This window comes from Furipterus horrens, unplaced genomic scaffold (genome assembly GCF_987537825.1).
Source record: "Furipterus horrens unplaced genomic scaffold, mFurHor1.1.pri manual_scaffold_7, whole genome shotgun sequence".
Lineage (NCBI taxonomy): Eukaryota > Metazoa > Chordata > Mammalia > Chiroptera > Furipteridae > Furipterus > Furipterus horrens.
This window is the reverse complement of record NW_028327177.1, coordinates 34599611-34618889: the sequence shown is the minus strand read 5'-3', so window position 1 is coordinate 34618889 and position 19279 is coordinate 34599611. Positions and strand designations below refer to the sequence as shown.

Sequence of the window (19279 nt, the reverse complement as noted above, 5' to 3'; positions counted from 1 at the left end):
TGAGAGAGAAGTCTTGAGATTGGTCTACTAGAGGACTTTTCTCTTGCAGCAAGCACATTATAATGTGCTTATAATTAAATTGTTTAAAAAGAACTTATTAAGACAAGCTGTTTCCTAAAACCTTGACTTTTTAAAAAAGCATACAACTTCCTACCAGAGTTCCCTGTTAACACAGTGCATATGGGTGGCGAGAATCCTCATCATTTCTAAAAGGCATTTAAATTTCCTGGTATGCAACGTGTTAACAGAATGTGTGCTGATGTGTGAGCAAATGAATCAAGCTTACTAAATGGCTCCTAAAAGAACGTTAAACTGAGATTTCAGCACATAAGAACATAGAGAAAAGTATTGACGGATGAAGGAAAACTAGAATGCAAGGTTCACTCAATGGGCTTTAGGCACGTTCACATTCTGCTCTTAATAAATGGTAGGTTCACATGCAAAGTAACTTACCCAAGTCGTAAGAAGAGATTTTTCCTTCTTTACCCTCTTAGAACCATAGACTCAGATTTGCAGCATATATTAGGGTATTACTGTTGTATTGCCATAAGCACCATCTTTCATAAAGCTGTGCTTAATTACATGGGGCAAGGGTCCCAGGAGAGCAACTACACTGTGCAGTCACTTCAGAGTCACTCATGACCAGGCAAGTTGGAGTTGCTCAGGTGAGGCCTCCAGATGCCCCTTTGATGAGAATCCAAGAAGCTTCATGGGAGGGTCAAGCCAATGAATAATCTGAGGTTAAGCCCCTCGGACTAAGGCCTGCAAGCAACTGAGAAACAAGGCTCCCTCCTAACCAACTGGCCAGTGGGCCTCAGGCATCCATGCCAATAGAGTCTGCAAGAGCTGGAGGAGACCATGGATAACAACTTTTTAGTTTACAACTATAGGGCCATGGTGGAAGGTTTGGGGAAAGGCTGGCAGACCAGACAATGGAAAAGCATTCTAAACTGGCCAGAACTGGTGAGGCACAGGCCTGACCCATGGAGGTAACTGGGAGAGGCAGGAGGAAGACAGTTCACAAGAACATGAGACACCCCAAAATTCCTCCTCCTCCTTCTATTCTCTTCATCTCAGATGAAGCAGAAGGGTCTGAAAATATTTTTTAGAGGAAATTATGGTTGGTAAGACCAAGTAAAAGAGAGACAATGTCATTTTCTTGTAACCCTATTTCTCTTCCTGTGCTGGTGCCACCCAGGAAAATTTGTTATAGCCTCCATTCAAATCTATCGATCACTTATGGGCTTATTTCTAAACTTCCTTTTTTATTTCTATGTGATACTTATCTTTCTGTATTTGTTGGCCTGAAGAGTTCTGATTTCTAATTAGTAATAGCCTTTCAACTGTTACCTGCCTTTAAATTCTCAATTCATGCTTTCAGAGCCAAGATTAATTAAGACAATGGGCATTTGTTTCTGAAAAGAGCTTTCAGAGGAAGTTCAAGGGTTCCTTGGGGAAATACTATGTGACATCCTTGGGGGTTGGGGGTGAGGTCCCTGCAGTCACTAGTGGCCCTATCTGAATGATACAGAAGCAGCATCTGGCCCATGAATGATGCAGACATTGAAAGAACAAACAAACAGGCCACTGGCAGAGGCTTTTCCAATAACCTGCTCAAGGGGCTGTCCTGATTCCTCTTCCTAGGTGCTGATACCTAAACTCTCCCCCTCTCCTTCAGCCAGAACCCTGATTTACTCATTCATTCATTTACTCATTCCTTCAAAAGTCATCATTTATCAGCAGTGCTGAGGACTGGAGGTATTGAGATGAATCACACAGTCCCCCCTCCAAGGATAACCAGCCAGACAGGGAGAGAGTACATGAATGTGTGATTACAATACCCTGTGCTAAGAGTCAGGACAGATCTATATATAAGGAAAGTGGAAAGGGGACTCCCCTTATGCCTTCTATGCCTGGAATAAAGGGGTCAAGAACTCAGGGGGCTGAGAGGATGGTGTTTTGGCTAAAAGAGCCTAGCGCTCATGGACCCCTTGAGATCTCTTTGGTGATTTATAGTCAAAGCACGTTTTGGTGTGGTGTGATGGACCAAATGGTTTTGTCCCTAAAAACTGAAATCCTAACCTCCAACATGATGGTATTAAGAGGTATGGCCTTCAGTAGCTGACAGTCTTGAGTGCAGAGACCTCATGAAGGGAATTCGTGTCCTTATAAAGAGACCCAGAGAGCTCCCTTGCCACCTCTGACATGAGAGGACACAGCATGACAACAGCAATCTATGAACTAGGAAGCAGGTTCTCACCAGAAATGGAGTCTGTCTGTGCCTTGCTTTTGGACTGAGTTCTCAGACTCTAGAACTATGAGAGAGAAATGTTTGAGGTTTAAGCCACATAGCCTATGGTATTGTGTTATAGCAGCTCAAACTGACATGTGACTTGGCACAGTAGCCAAATGACTTGCAATATTGTTTCTACAGGAAAATTTATTATCCAAATTGCCTACCTTAGAAATGAATTTCTGGGACATGATCCATTTGGAATTACAGTCCTCTTTAAGCAAGCATGTGTGTTTCCCAGGGTGTCTGAGATCTGAGATGTAGTTTGAAAACCAGGGCCTAAACTTTACCCTTTAGGCACTTACCAGGGTTTCCTCTATTTGACCTAGCATATCCTCAAAAAAACAAACAAACAAAAAAAAAAACCTAAGAAATTTCTCGTAAGTATTGTAATGCCTTCTGCTAAGATTATCACATGTCATCCACTTGAACCAAAATAGTAAACTATAATCATGTTTTTTGTCTTCACTGAGGTGCTTATCACCTTCTTCCTTTTAATCATCAAATCAGTAAGGAAAAAGCAGTAAAACATTAGCTTGCCAATATCAAGACAAGAACAGAATTCCTAATTGTTGCTTTCCCCAGTTATCTGATAGTAGGCAAGTGATTTAATTCTCTTTGCTTCAGCTTCCCCAGCTATGAAATGAGAATAACAACAGTCTTACTTAATAGTTTCTTTTAATGAGGATTTAAAAAACTAAAATAAATAAATCCCTTAGAAAAATGCTTGGTAAATAAGAATTATTTATTAAAGATAAGACCACGTCATCATCATCATCATCATCGTCCTCATTATCATTGTCATCACCACTAGCATGCCCTGGCAGCTCAGGTTGGCCGCTCAGTCAGGCAGGGAGAGCTGTCCATGGTCCCAGCTTACCTTCACCACCTCATTGTGCATGGCCTGCACCGCAAGGTGGAGGGGTGCCATCATGCTGGTGTTTCGGAGGTTTGGGTTGGCTCCTTTGCTAAGAAGAAACTTAACACTTTCAACCTGGTTTCTTTTTGCAGCCCAGTGCAGAGGAGTATTTCCATAATTGTCCATCACATTCAACACTAAAAAAAGATGCCAAAATATGGGTAAGGTGTTGCTTGGACTGGATTGAACACCTACTGCATCCTTATTCACTTCAAAGTTCAGTGCCAGGTGCTACTGTCATAAGCTTCACCATTGTTATGAAAAGTAAAAAATACAGCTTCAGTTCTCAAGAAACACCTAGTGGACCCCTGGAGGGGATGCATAGAATTATGATGCTGACTTTGTCAAATGAGTTAGATGTCCACCTATGGCAGCAATAAGAAACAGATTTTCCTATTGCCACATTTTTATCTGTGGTATGAATTTGGGGATTGTTATAATGTATTGTGCTTAATAAAAGCAATAATTATATGCCAAGCACTGTACTAGGCTCCATATAACCATAATTTCATTGAACCCTTCAACACCCCACTAGGAACCATGACTATTTTTCATAAAGATGATGCTGAGGCCTAGAGGGGTTCAAAATCTTGCCAACATTATACCACTTAGTAAAGAGTTTGGTAACTTGCCTTACTTCTTTGAACCTCAGTTTTCTCATTCAAAATGGTTACAAAAAGAATTTTACACACACACATACACACACGTATACATACACACACACACACACACACACACATATGTTTTGGGGAAGAGAATATGAAATCATGTCTTCATGCACAGTGCCTGGCCCATTGCAATGCTTCAAAAATGCTAATAGAAAAAAAAACACAAGATACATCACTAATAAACCACAAGACTGGAATTATAGCTTGGGCCTCTGATGCTATCTATGGTTTTCACATATTTCTATAATATGGTATATTGTACTGTTTACTCTGTGGTCTCAGCAGAGGAATGGACAGCATCTTATATCTATTCTCAAGTAGACATGACTGTCCGCTTTATCAACCATTTTAAATAGTGGCAGGATATTTTTATGTCTGAGGAGGGAGAAAAGTACTCACTCATGATGATTATTTGGGGACCATCTACAATACCTAGAGCCATGCTACAGCCCTGTCCTTTTAAAAATTTATCCCTGCACTATTTCCTTTAATTCATCCAAAAGCATCATTCTCAAAAACGTACACACACATAACACTCACAGACTCATACAACCTAAGTCTTACTTATAGACATATATATACACACTTACACAAATCTCTTGTCCATTGTGTCTGATCAAGACTGAGCACTTCATTGAGCACTTCGGTCAGCACCAAACTTAGTTATACAGGGGCCTGAACTTACATATTTCTATTCACTAATTAAATAATTTGAATTTGGCTTTTATCTCCATACTTTTCAGAAATCATTTTTACAAAGGTCCTGATGCTATCTAAGGTAAGGGTGTATTGTGATCTTCCTCCTACTTGATGTCTTTGTGGCAACTGACCTTCTAACTCATCTGTCCCAATAAATTTTCCTTTGTTGTGTGTATCATCAATCTCTGACCTACCACTCTCTTCACCATCCTGCTTCTGCCTTTTCCTCTGCCATCCTGCCCTTAATGTTAGTGCTCTCCTCTAAACTACCTTTAGGAGTAATTTAGTGGTCTCCTAAATGATTTCCATGCATTTCCAGTCTCAGCTACTTCCTACGCAACAGTGGCTTGTAGGACTGGCTCCTTTCCTTTTATATTTCTAGTTGCCTACTGGATATTTCCAAGTGAATATACCCTGGGCCTTTCAAACAGTGTGACCCAACCAAATTTATTATCCCATCACATGTCACACTCATGTTCCTTCTGTTTTCTTCAATGCCTCCTTTTCTGGATGGTTATACTATTAGTTTCATCTCTTTAAGAGTTTCACAGTCACTGCTTGCCACTTTCTTCTTGCATTCAATCTTTTATGAAGCATTGTTGATTCCACATGCAAAATAGCTTTTGAGTCTCTCCCTTTTTCCTTATTCAAACCTCAAAACCTGGTGGACTCTCATCTTCTTTTTATACTAAAATAGCTTTCTAATTGGGATCCCACTTCCAATGCATCTCCCACAATATTGACAAAATGATCTTAAATGATAAAGGCCTTAGCACAGCACCTCAATACTTACATCTCTGTGGCATTCACCTTCCTTATTTGACTACAGCTGAGCTACTCAGATAAGGCTGGGTATATGAGGCTGGGGTTGTGGGAGTATGCTACCTCTTCTTAGAGTGTCGGTTTTATTCAATGATTAGCAATTTAAATGTAGAATAACCTCAGTGGAAATAGTACAGAAGGACACATGAAATGTATAAGAATTTTTATGATCTTTCAGAAAAATTTAAAGAAAATCTGTGCTTGCTATGCAGTCCCAGATCTCTGCACTATCCTTGGCAGTGTTTCAGTGGAAAAAAGATAAGGAATGATGGTCTAGAGGAAAAATCACACTTTGAGTTATTCAAGCTCTTTATAATCTGGAACTAATTTACCTTCATAGTAATTTTATAGCATTTTTTCAATGAATCTAACAGGATAATGGATAGGGAACAATCATCGTAACATTCTGTTACCTTCACAAGAGGAGTCATTGAGGATCATCTCCATCAGCTCAACTTGACCTTCTTCTGCAGCATAATGCAAAGGGGAGGCATTCACATCATCATATTTGTTTAACTTCTTTTGTTTCTTCATACAGCTTTGTAATTCATTTGCATTTCCTTCAAAAAGCACCTAGAAGTATATATTTTAAATGTTACCTCAAACAAACATATGTAAAACTTAATAGAAGTTCATCTTTAAGAGTTACCATCCAAAACTGCTTCTCATGCTTCCAATAAGGTAACCTTTTTTTGAAAAATATAAAATACTTACAGACATAAAGAAAGTGCAAGCGGATGCCCAAACACTGATAAATACATTAAACAAATAATTTTATTTTCAGATCATAAATGTGTATATACTATAGAAATAAAGGCCTTGAGAATAGTTTTGAAGCAAAAGTAAGGAAAGTTATCTGAGAAAGAAGTATAGTGAACTTATAGAAGAATTCTCTTTGCCAGGTGAAAATGTAAACTACAGCATGAGGGATTTTGGTAAAATAAAAAGATTTTCATGAATGCAAGAATTAAGTCCAGCAATCTAAATTTCTGTCCTCTCTTTGGCCTTCCTGCTTACAGTCAATTCCCATCCAATGTTTCCTTTCTTATATACCAAAGCTAGAATCATGAGCATTGTCAGGTCATTCACTTGGTCAGTAATCTAGAATGGCTACCCACGCAGTCCTGGGAATGAGTATTTCTATCACTGGGGTCTTGTAGCAGCTAAGTCAACTCAGGTTCACCTCCTCCTCATTTTCTGCATGCAGCAAGAGGCCATATATCAGGGCATCAAGAACTCATGCCATTTGACCAAAGGCACAGTAAGTGGCAAAGTCAGAATTTGAACAGGAGAAGCACGGAATATATATTTTGGCTGACTGATGAATGCTAAAAGTCAGCCCTGCCTAGTGTGGCTCAGTGGATTGAGCACCAGCCTGCTAATCAAAGGGTTGCTTCTTCAATTCCCAGTCAGAGCACATGCCTGGGTTGTGGGCTAGGTCCCCAGCTGGGGGCATGCCAGAGGCAAACACACATTGATGTTTCTTTCTCTCTCTTTCTCCATCTCTTCCCCTCTCTTTAAAAATAAATAAATAAAATCTTTTAAAAAAGTTTTTTAAATAAAATCAACATACACAAGAAGCAAGGTCAAAGCCACCATCATACAATGAACCACTGTTCACTGACATAATAAAATGTTATAAAGCCTAAGAACAGACTTTGTAGAGTAGGCTCAGTGTGTTTTGGCCCCATTGGCTGCTCTCACTGGCCTGTAAATGTGTAATTCCAAACAGATGTTCATGACCAGTGATGTCAAGGTGGGAGCAAGAGCTTTTCTAAATATCTCATTTTTCTCTAACACTTTCTTTTCTTCATGATTTTTATATTATTATTATGACTGGGCTGAAAATGAGTGACCACAGGTGACATTATGTTTCCTCCTCATGAAATTTTAAGGTGACAGCATTGACATTCTGAGTTTGATTCATTCTCACAAGACATGAAGAAAAAAGTCTCAGGCTTGTCTTTCTCTTGAAAAGCTCATAACATAGAGAATTAACTTATTAAAAATTAAATAAATCTTTAAAAATTATTTTATTCAATGTTATTAATGTTACTATAGCAAACACAATCTTACAGAAGCCTTCAGTCATAAACTTGCTTCTATGATCCTGCCTTGCATAATTTAAATTTTTAATAAATAGTTTGAGTCAAAAAGTACATTATGTTCTTTCTAAAATTAATTCATCCTTTCTTAATATCTGTATTAACTGACAACCTAGTTCCTTATTCAACTACTTGAAAAATCTTAGTATATGTTTTATACATAAAATGAATAATTTTCAAAATCATTAGTTGTAATCATATTTAAGTATATTTCAATTGACAATTTTTATTCAAAGTTGCTTCTAGAATTCCTGCCTATATTTGAAAGTGAATATTTAAGTATTATCAATCAATATGAATGACATACCTGACATGCCTTATTCTATTGCAAACATTTCTACATTGTTTAGATATGATGGTATCATTGATCACACACTCATTCAGAGGCCCCAGAAATGGCATCAAATTAGGTATACTGATATTTGATGCCAAACACAAGGCCAAAGCCAAAACTGAATTGCAGATTTTGACACCAATTTGACGTTGACAAAGCCAGTCTCAACCATATCCCTGCACTGCACACAGTGGTCTGATCCAGAAGCCAGGCTCTTGAGCACCACACTGTGCTGCCTTGTGCATGTGGATTTGACCTTTCCACCCAGATGACGCACCTTTTTCTCTGACCTGGTTCCAATCCACCTATCTTCCCATAGCCCTCCTAAATCTTCCCTCCTCCTCCAGCCCTCCTGGAAAGCTGTAGGATCCCTCCCTCTAGTCCAGCCTCTTGCAATTGCTCGTGTGTGCACAGCAGAGTTTTCCAGAGGCCACAGATGTATGGTGACATAATAGTGCTGACACTTACTGGAATGCATGCAATGCAGTCTCAAGTTTTTAAATGTTTCTAATATGGTATATTTGGTAGCTATAACCTCATCAGGAATCCTCATTTTGTTTAAGTGTAAAAGGCTTCTGAGACAAAAAAAGAAGTGTTTGAAAAATTCTCTCTAGTTCTTTCTTAACACTGTCTATGTTACTTGTGTACTACATATTTGTATACTTATCTGCCATGATACTTTCATATGTAAATAATTTTCCAGAAAGACATAAGGAAGGAAAGAAAGAAGGAAGGATGGAAAACCCAGAGCTCTTACAGAGTAGCAGGTGAGGCCATGTGGACTATTAGACACACTAGAACTTCCTGGGGCTGTTTGGTGAATTTCAACTTCCACAAGGCTTAAAAATAAATGGGAGAAATTAATGGAATCTCATTCCAATCCTGTGACAATATAGACTAAAAGTTTCCTCAATGTTACTTCAAGCTTTGCAAATATGTTAGCAAACAATAAATTTGTGTGAAAATTTTCTGACGTTATTTCTTGGCAAATACTTTACCAGTGGACCAAAATCAAAATCTTCTACAAGACAGTAGCTTTTTCAGGGAACCCACTATAAAATGACTATTTTCTGAAAATGCAGAAATGTCTCCAAAGAAATGATCCAGGCACTTACTTTAATCCTACTTTTGACTGTGACTGGTCAAATTTGACACTTTGTAATATATGTGTCAAAACTCATGATTTGTTATCTTAAAGATAACCAGAACGTTTCTCACTATTAAAATTATTTTATTGAAATAAAATAAAGTGTTAAAGTATTTATTGTATTTTAATGCAGTTAATTAAGAATTGAGTATTAAGCAGATCCAGGAAGTGCAGGTCATTCTAAGAAGCACCAACAAACAATAGGAGTCACAAAAATGAGGAGACAGAGAAACAACCCCCCATCGAAAAAAAAAAAGGTAGAATCCCCAGAAAGAGTGCTAAATGAAATAGAGGGAAGCAAACTATCAGATATATAATTGAAAGCATGAACTATGGAAAAGCTCAATGAGCTCAGCGGAAACTACAAAGAACTCCAGGGAAACTACAAGGAACTCCAGAAAAACTACAAGGAACTTGCTGAGAATTACACCAGCATGAAAAAGGACATAGAAGCTACCAATAAGAGCCAGGAGGAAATGAAGAATACGATCTCTGAATTGAAGAACACAGCAGAAGGAATTAAAATCAGGCTAGAGAAAGCAGAAGATCAGATCAGTGAGCTGGAAGACAATGTAGACAAAAACTCCCAGACAGTGCAACAAAATGAAAAAAGACTGAACAAGACTGAAGAGGCTCCGAGACAGCTGCAGCACAACATGAAACGTAATAATATCCGTATCATAGGAATTCCAGAAGGAGAAGAAGAAGAGCAAGGGATAGAAAACCTCTTTGAAAAACTAATGACAGAAAACTTCCCTAACATGAGGAGAGAAAGAGTCACGCAAGTCCAGGAAGCACAGAGGGTCCCAATGAAGATGAACCCCAACAGGCCCACTTTAAGACACATCATAATTAAAATGGCAACATTCAAAGACAAAGAGAGAATCCTAAAAGCAGCAAGAGAGAAACAACTAATAACATACAAGGGAGCTCCAATAAGGCTTTCATCAGATTTCTCAGCAGTAACGCTAAAAGCCAGAAGGGAATGGCAAAAAATATTCCAAGCAATGAAAAACAAAGGCCTACAACCAAGAATACTCTACCCAGCAAGGCTCTCATTCAAAATGGAAGGTGAAATAAGGAGTTTCCAAGACAAAAGAAGGCTAAAAGAATACATCTCCACCAAACCAGCATTGCAAGATATGCTAAAGGGTCTGCTTTAAGAAGATGAAGAAACAGAGAGAGACAGAGAGGAACATGAGTACAAAGAGGGAAAATGACAATGAATAAGTACTGAAAGAAAGAAGGAACTTCTACCATTTGCAACAACATAGATGGAACTAGAGAGAATTATGCTTAGCAAAATAAGCCAGGCAACAAAAGAAAAATACCTTATGCTATCACCAATTATGGGAAACTAATGAACAACACAAACAAATGAGCAAAGTTGAACCAGAGGTATGTAAACAAGGAATAAACTAACAGTAACAAAGGAGGAGATGGGAGGGAGAGAACGGGGTAAGAAGAGGAAGGGTCTAGTCAAAGAACATGTATAAATGACCCATGGACATGGACAACTGGGTGGGAACTGAATGTGGGAGAAGGCGGGGAAGGGTGCAGGGAATCAAGAGGGGGAAAAAAGTGAGACAACTGTAATGGAAAAACAAACAAACAAAAATATTTTAGTGGGGGGGAAAAATAAAAATATAAAGAATGGGAATGCAAGTTCAGTGAATATTAGAAGGACAAGGATTTTCCTTCACACTGTATATTTTTCTCCTTATCTGATCCCTCCAGAGTTTGGCATTCTAAACAAGTAAGTAATGACATAAGTTTCTTTGCATAAAACTAATAAGACCAGTTGTTAATAGAAGTTTTTATTGACTAAGACTTTGACTGGAATTTCATGCCTAAAGGAGACATGCTTGGGCTCTCGTTGTTACCAAAAAGCACTGAGGAACTGGGATTGACTTTCAAAGGTAATAAAAGCCCACAAGATAAAAGGCCTGGTACCTTGGTTGGATGTGCAGTCCATGGCAATCTTTCCAGGGAAGGAATGAAGGTTGTTTTCCTGAAAGATGGCTAGAAGGGACCTTAAGGCACAATGGAAAACCAGAAGGACTTGGAAAAGACAGGTGTTTACAGGCAAGGCTGAATGCGAGGTATGTGGTTCTGCTTCTGTGCCCTGAAGGGCAGACTGAAGGTCACCTTAAATGCTCCTTGCATACGTTCCAGCAAAGCGGAACTAAAGATCATGAGTGATCATTTTCTGCTCTTGTTGTGTTTATGCAAATGAACAGGATAAATTAAAAATGGACTTAATGCAGTCCCTTTAATGACAAGGAGGGTAATCTTAGTGAGAAAACTTATGATTCAAGGAGAATCACAATGCTCTGTGGTAGACTATAAAGTAGTGCAGCTAACCGTCTTTAAAGTTTATCTTCATTTAAAGTTTGTTTTGATTTGAAAGTTAAACTATGTCTGTGGTATTATCAAAGATGTTTAATTTACAGGCAAGAAGAATGTCAAATGCCTTGCAACTGGATGTCTTTTCAATAAGACAGTCCTACAGATTTAGAGACTTGTATGTGGGTTATGTTACATAAATTAACGTGTGTTTTCTCTTTTCAAAGGGCATAAGCCTATGATCTCATTACCTGAGTGATTGTCTGTATGTACAGGCCTCACTTAATCCTGTCTGCATCGTTGCCTCCTGAGACTCAATGATTTGGCTAAACTAAGTGGCTGGGTTGGTGAAGAATGGGGTGGTCTGTGGGCTTCACTTTAAAACTGGTTTCTCTTTTCTGTCCTAATGGCTTGGACAGAAAGAGCCCAGAGGTCTGAGAGGGGGAAAACCTAAACTATTTCCCTCAGCCCAAACTAAATATAATGGGCAAAAGGGTTTTGGACAGGTGAGATGTACCTGGCACACCTTCCTCCAAAGAAGCATTTCTTTTCCCTAATGTGGGACATTGAAAAATTAATACCTGCCTTTTGTCATCTAGTGGTTATGGATTGAATGATGTCTTTTAACCCTGTTGCCAGATCTGTTGCCTCCAGAATACAACAAGGATGCCAGCCTGTTAAATCAAGCATGCCATTGTCCAGGGACAGCCAACCAACCTAGAGTCTGCATGATCCTTCCCCATGTGGGAAGGCCACCCCCACCTCCACACCCCTACTCGTGTTAGGGATTTCTGGACCCAAGGGTAGGTAGGACGACAACCATGTCCAGCTTGAAGCAGCTAGAGGAGCTCGAGACCTTTGCCCATTGTCCTTTATAAGATTATAAAGGGTCTTAAGTCTGAGAGGGAGGGATTGTTATTTTTTATTGTTAAAATAATTAATTATTCATTTTTTTTTTAAAGAAGGAGAATATATGAAAGGGCGAGGCAGGAGAGCTTGTATGTATGACCCATGGGCATGGACTTGGGGAGGAGGGATTGTTGGGGGGGGTGCTGGGTAGAGGGGAGCAAAGGGGAAAAAATTGGAACTATTGTAACAATAAATCAGTAAAATATACTTATAAAAAAGGAATTGAGTATTTAGAATTCATATAATAAATGTCAGTTTGAATAAATAAAACAAAAATCATTTAAATTTTGATCTTTGATTTTTGCTCCCTTAACATAGAATAGTGCCTAAGGAATCACTCTTCCATGGTAGCCCCTTAAATGGAGATGTGTTTCTTCTCAGTTACAAAATTCTATATAAGCTACATATACCTTTAGTGAACACAGGATATGACAGTGGGCATCAAACCATTTTCAAATTTATACACGTTCAGCAATAAATTAAAAAATGAGCTTCTTACGTAAATAGACTCTTTCTTAATGCCTTACCCTATCAAAAACATGTTTGCCTGAATCTACTTGGAAGTCTTTTAGCACCTGAATATGTTCTTCCAGTGATAATAACAGGATTATATTGTTCACCTCACAGAGCCAGAAAGAGCAACTTATAGGTCTGGTCAGCAATGTGCTGTCAACAGAATCCCAGTTACACACTCTTGGGAACAAGTACGAGGTTCAGATGCTCCTGAGGAACTGCTAAATTCACAACGGCATGAGCATGCCAAAATACTTTATATAGGCTCATCAGAGGCACTAATCAGTCTGAATGGTGTACATGATAAGTCAGCCTTTGAAGGATTTCTTAAAGAAAGTTTTGCAATAAGTGAAAAATATGATTTAGACAAACCATTGCATATTCATTTAGTGTAGTTTTGTCACGTCACAGACTCACTTCGGATTCTTCAGATTCTGAACTATGACTACATACAGAACTCAATAAGAACACCTTTAAAGAAGCAACTTCTTTAAAATAGAGATATCAAATACCTCTGTTTCACGTTACTTTAATGAAATGCATATAAGTGATAATGGGGCAAAAAGGAGGATGCTAAAGGGAGACATTATAACAAATGAAAGATCAAATGTTAAAGTATTCACCTTGAAGAAAAGTCACTGGAAAAGGATAAAGGTATATCAGATTGTTTTATCCACATTTCTCATCTTGTAAGTTTTCTGCTATCCTTCAATGTTGTCAGTATGCCCAAGATACTATGTATGTGGAGAAAATATTATACACAGTATCTTTTAAATCAGGAAATCCTTAGAGTTCAGAACTATTAGGAGAGTTATGTGTATTGATTTCTAATTCATCTCACCCATGAGATTTCTATAGAATGATCTGAAACTACTGCAGGTAATAAAATATATAAATCCATCCATAAGCTCTACGGTGGCTTCTCAACCAACGTAAATGGCTCTACTTAGGTAATCAAAGAAAATATTTCTGGTATGATTTTCAAAATTTTATAACTTCTTCCTGTCCCATAATATTAATTCCAGAGACACTATCCTAATGCTTGAAACCTGCTCATGAGCTCAGTACTGGGGACTAAACCAAAAGACCTTGATTAAATTGTTAATATTGAGGAGGAAGAAAATAGTCAGTGTTCAGTCTGGATGTGCAAATAGACTCAGCTTGGGAAGCCTGGTTTTGGAGTTATGTGATTAACTGCACATGCCTGGTTGACACATATGATTGGCAAACGGCAATTTGTACAACCAGTTTAGAGGGCAATTTGGCAATTTCTACCAAAATTAAAGTTCTACGTACCTCTTGATCCTGTTATAACTTTAACATACAAACATACCCGCTAAAGAACCAGTGGACAGAGAAAAGAAGCCACATCTCTCCTTGAAGATATTCAATCACATGAAATAACAAAACTAGACACGAGCTAAGTGCCCGTGGATGCAGAATTGGTTAAACACATCATGATACATTCAGGTAAGGGAATACTATACAGCTGCTAAAAAGAGTGAGGTACACCTCCAGGTGCTGATTTGAAAAGCATTCTGAAATACACTTTGTGAGAAAATCAAAGTATAAACCTCTGTGACATCCCACTTTGGTGAATAAAAAGCTACATGTTATTAATGTGTGTATCTCTATAAGCAAACTCTCCCTGGGCGGTGGGGCGGAATACATAGGAACTGTTAATATGATTCCATTGTGGAAAGGGATTTGTAGTAGAGGTTTGGAGAGACATTTGTAAACATATATTAATGTGTAAAAAGAGACTCTTCTTCCTGCTGACAACCTGAGGAAACCCAGTTGAGTTTCTGTGCACCTACAGCCTCTGCCCTCACACCGCGCCATCAGAGGGTGGCAATAGCTAATTCTGGCTTCAGATCAGATGTCTAGGGAACTGCTTAAGAAACAGAAGCCCCATCCTAGTTCTTGGGACCCTCAAGGACCACCTACACATCTTCAAAGGGTCTTCCCCTCCGCAGAGTCTAGACCAACCGCCCCCCCACCCCCACCCTTACACACACTTTCTGGAGGATTCTCCAGCCCTGCCATTCCTGTAATACTTCCCTTGCAGGTGCTGGTTTCTCTGTTCACTCCACAGAGCAAGTATGCTTCTCACCGCCAGTGCACTTCTGGAAATCAGACTACCAGGTACAGCCCTTTAGCTCCTTGGTTTGAAATAAAATCTACAAAAAAGGTCTAGCAAAAACAGCACACGCTCCAAAATTGTCCTGACTTTAGGCAGTTGCCTGTTTGCCAAATGCAAAGGATACATTTTGGGGGTCGGTCTCCCCAGACTGCCATTGGCCATCCACGAGCAAGAGGTTGAACAAACAAGCAAGCAACCAGGACAGAACAGGCACAGTGCGCGCCCCTTCTGAACGCCACCCTGCGCCCCCGACCACCTCCAACCCACCCGCCACATTTCCAGAGCGTCCCGGCGTGCACCGCACACGCCCCAAGACAGCAGCCCTCACCTGCTGTGTTCCCCGCACTCCCATCCCGAGGCTGCCCGCTGGGAAACCTCAAAACCCGCTGGGCAAAACGAAGAAGAACCCACGCCGTCCCGACCTCACCGACCCGACCGCCGGTCACCCAGGGTACCTTAAACGAGTCCTTGGAGTCGTCCAACTCGTCCTCCACGCCCTGGTAGACCACGCCCTGGGGCTCCTTCTTCCCCCCAGCGCGCAGCACGTTCCACAGGCTGCGCCTCATGGATCCCACCCCGGATGCCACCTGCTGCTGCAGCTGCTCGCCACTGGCACCTGGGGCAACAGATCGCGGTGAGCCGGCGCTGAGCCGGCGCCGAGCGGAGGCCTGAGTCCGAGCCCGGCAGTCCCGGGATGCGGAAAACTTGCTCTGCACGAGGCCGGGACACTCTTGCGTAGAGTTCTAGGGACTTTGCTGCTTGTAGCTCAGGAAGAAGAAGGGACGCAGGGTGCAGGCGGGGACGCGGACCTTGTGGCCGTGCGCACGGAGGGGCGGACACGCTAGTGTCCCCCGGGCTCACTGCTTTAGGCTGAAAGCGCGAATTTCCTGTCCCCCCCCCCCCGCATCCACCCCCCCCACCCCGCCACCCCCCCCAAAAAAAACAACCACCACCCTAGTTTAGGTGTCAGGCCAGGGTAGATACAGCTTAAAAAACAAAAACAAACAAACAAAAAACACTAAAAATCTCCACCCTGCCTCACAACCAGGGCAGGGGCGAATGAGAGAATACTGGGAATATTGGAAAAATTACTATTTTTTAGAACTTTTTTTTTTTCTTTCTGTAAAGCCATTGAGCCTGGTTTTTCCTTGTCTGTCCTATTTTAGAAGCCTCTCTGATTTGGAGATACAGTTTTTAGAAAAACTTCCATTTTCTAGCAGGTCTCATTTCCTCTAGATAACAATTCTAAGCCACTTAGGGTTTGGTTTTTCAGAATGGCTAATCCAATGACTGCTAGGTTAAGGTAAGTCAAGTGGTCTTTTGTTTTCCTTCAGCTTCCTTTGAAAGGTTTACGTCCGTGGGCCTGCACTGCCTTCACTAATCAGCAGCGTAGGTATCAGTTGTGGAGGGGAAGGTGTGTCTTCTCAGTAGGAGAGGCTAGTTTTTCATTTAGGTACGGACAGTGGAACCTCTGAAGCGTGTCGCCACTATGTTTAGGCCACAAGATTAGAAAGCAAAAGACTTCTTTCCAAAGCCGATTACACTTGGCACAGGAGAAAACGTTGCCACTCTTTTTTTTTGGACACTGTGTGTTCTCCTTTGAGACCCTGACACAAGTCCCGGTGGATCCAGGATCTGGCATAGAGCCAGCACTAAATAAAAGTAATAAAAGTATGTGGACTGCCTGACTCAGTGGCAGCCCTGGGATGAACTCAGGGGCAGTAGAGTGATTATGATGATATTGAGGCACTATGGGAAGGTCCCCTTGAATCTTCTAATAGATATCACAAGTTGCCATCAATTCCACTCCTGACTGGAATTCCATACACGGTTAATACTGAAGCTATCACCCGTCATCAACCCTTGTGGCCTTCTGAAAGATTAGTGAGGGATACAGCCAGTATTCAACTTTACCACCTGCGGTTTTCCCATCAGCATTGTATTCACGGAGTACAGACCCAGAAACAGCTTAGGTTAAAGTGGGAAATATATTTGAAAAAAAAAAGTAATTAAAAAAAAGATTCAGAGGGATAGGGGAAGAATATTTGATTATTTTTGTCTGCTGTTCATAGTTTTAAAAAGAAATGCCTCAGAAGAATATTAAGACTTTCTTTTTGTTATTGTCTATTGACTTTGATTAATTGCTCTTCTCCTAACACTTAGCTGAAAAAAAAAGAGTATAAAGAGGAGTCTGAAAGTGGTCATTCTGGAAGCCTGGCAGAGAGCATGTCCTGGTAGCAAGCATCAGCTGCCCTTGAGAGGGGAATGTGGGGGCCAGGGAACTCTAGCCTTAGAGTCGTGCCCAGAGGAGGGTCCCAGGAGGTCAATGTCCTCTTCCCTCCTCTGTTATACATTAGCTTCAGCTGCCAGCACAGAATCCTTACAGGGTAATACCTTTTGCACCCTTGCTTCTGAATAAAAAATAGAGAGAGAGGGGAGGCGCTTACTAGCCTCTATTTGATGCTGCTCCCCAGGTAATACTTGCACACCATCTCTATATCTCTGTAGCCATGGGTTCCCCCATCATTCTTCCCATTGCAGTATTCCTTTGCCATGTTTAACTTGAGTTTTCCTTTATTTTTGTAGCTCTGTAGATCTGTTCCTGTCTGCCTTCCATTTCTCCTGGTGTCTTTAACATTTCTAGGCTATCGGTGCATTGATTTTTGTTTCTCCACCTTGGTTTGGATTTACTCTTTATTACAAATACATTTCTTTGCAATTTCATAGGATCTCAAATGGGAAGGAAGACAGTGTGTGTACTTAACCAACTATCTTACTCAGATTGTTTTATCTTATTTTATAGGTAATTTTTAAAAATCCTACCATTTCTGCCAAATTATATGGCAAGGAAAAAATTTTTTATACAGCACATCTTAAAATATATAAGTTATATTAGAAAAGGATTGCGTCAGGAGGAAGGGAGGAAACTAATGTTCATGAGACTCCACTACTCACCAGGCCATGTTGTTAGTTTGGTGACAACCAAGTTTCAGATGGAAAATTCTGGTTAATATACATAAAGCATGAGATAAGTTATACACACATATTACTGTGAAATGCTTTTTTTCTACCAGAGAACCAGAGAAACTCCATGTACTTTGTTACAGAGAAACCTGAAGCAGATCCTGTCCTGTGTACTTCCCACAAGACCAACTGATACAGCACCCTTGGCAACCAGGGTCTAGAGAGATTATTGGACTAATTAATGAAAATGCAAGTCTGATAAGATTATTTAAAATATCAGATATTTAAAAAGCTAATTAAGTTGGCCCCCTAGGTAAGGAAAAGTGGCTAAGAGTTAATTGTATTATGATAATTAGTATCTCAAATTTTAGAATAAAGTATGGTATATAAATTTACTTTATTTGTATTAAATTCTTGTAAACTGGCACATATATTATTCCTTAACTTAATCAGATGATAGGATTAACCTTTATGTTGTAAGTTTCTGATTCTAACTATTTAACCTGAAGGGACAGCCAAAATCATAGGATGGAGTTAATCTTACACCATTTCTTTTTCTTTTTTTTTCCTGTCACACCACCGATTGAAGCAAAACAGCACAACATGCTGCCACTTCACCCAAAAGTGGTGTTTTCACTTTGCCCTTCTTTGACGGCTCAGTGGGTCATTAGCGAGAGGCCCAATGAGTGCTTTTAAAAGGGGACACCGTTTCTAGTTACTTCTAATTATTTAGCTAGAACCAACAGCCAAAATTTAAACTTTGTTTCTATGCTACCTGCCAAACCTAAGTGCATCCTGGACAACCACAACTCAAACAATTCAAACAGAATTGGATGCGAAATTAAATTTTATTTCATCCAATTCATGATGGGGAAGAACCAGGAGAGACTAAAATAACATCAAATATAAAATGAGAATCTACATTCCTTATAGTTGTGAGCTAAACTGGCATTTCAAATATATAATTAGTATTACAATTAATCTAATTTCTTATATCAGAAACCTTGATTCATTTAACATCTGAAATATATGTATTTTTTAAATAAGAAAGTTATAAGATATGAAATAAAAATTATGCTTACCTTTATTCATGGAATTTGACATCCTATTTCTGATGTTTCACAGGCAAAATATCCAAGCAAAGAACTGCTCCTTTTCTCACAGTCTGTAGGCGTCACCCACTTTTATAGACCCATGTAATTATACAAGGGGTGGTTTATTCTAAGAGTCAATATTATGCTTTTTTTATTGAGCTACCTAATATAAATGATGGGTGAACATTAAATTTTCATAACTTGTGCTTTAAAATTTGATTACTGGCTACTGAAAAGGAATCACCTGATATTATTGCTTATAAGCTTCTCTCACCTACACGTCTTCCTTTATAATACTGTACCACAAATCAGAATAATTAATA

General features: G+C 39.7%; 1 protein-coding gene and 1 non-coding gene across 2 annotated transcripts in view; both read right to left on the bottom strand.

Moving 5' to 3' along the window:
• TRPA1 (transient receptor potential cation channel subfamily A member 1) overlaps nt 1-15464 on the bottom strand; it is a 52537-nt gene extending 37073 nt beyond the window's left edge. Inside the window, exons 1-3 of the mRNA XM_090282814.1 lie at nt 15354-15464; nt 5815-5974; nt 3174-3349 (exon numbers count right to left, since the gene is read on the bottom strand). Of these exons, the coding sequence (XP_090138940.1) occupies nt 3174-3349; nt 5815-5974; nt 15354-15464 (447 nt within the window). The remainder of the gene's footprint in view (nt 1-3173; nt 3350-5814; nt 5975-15353) is intronic.
• A 2964-nt stretch (nt 15465-18428) lies between these two features.
• On the bottom strand, nt 18429-18564 carry LOC150004263 (small nucleolar RNA SNORA21). The gene has a single exon (XR_016512534.1). It is a non-coding gene; the product is annotated as a small nucleolar RNA SNORA21 (small nucleolar RNA).
• Between the last annotated feature and the right edge of the window lie 715 nt (nt 18565-19279).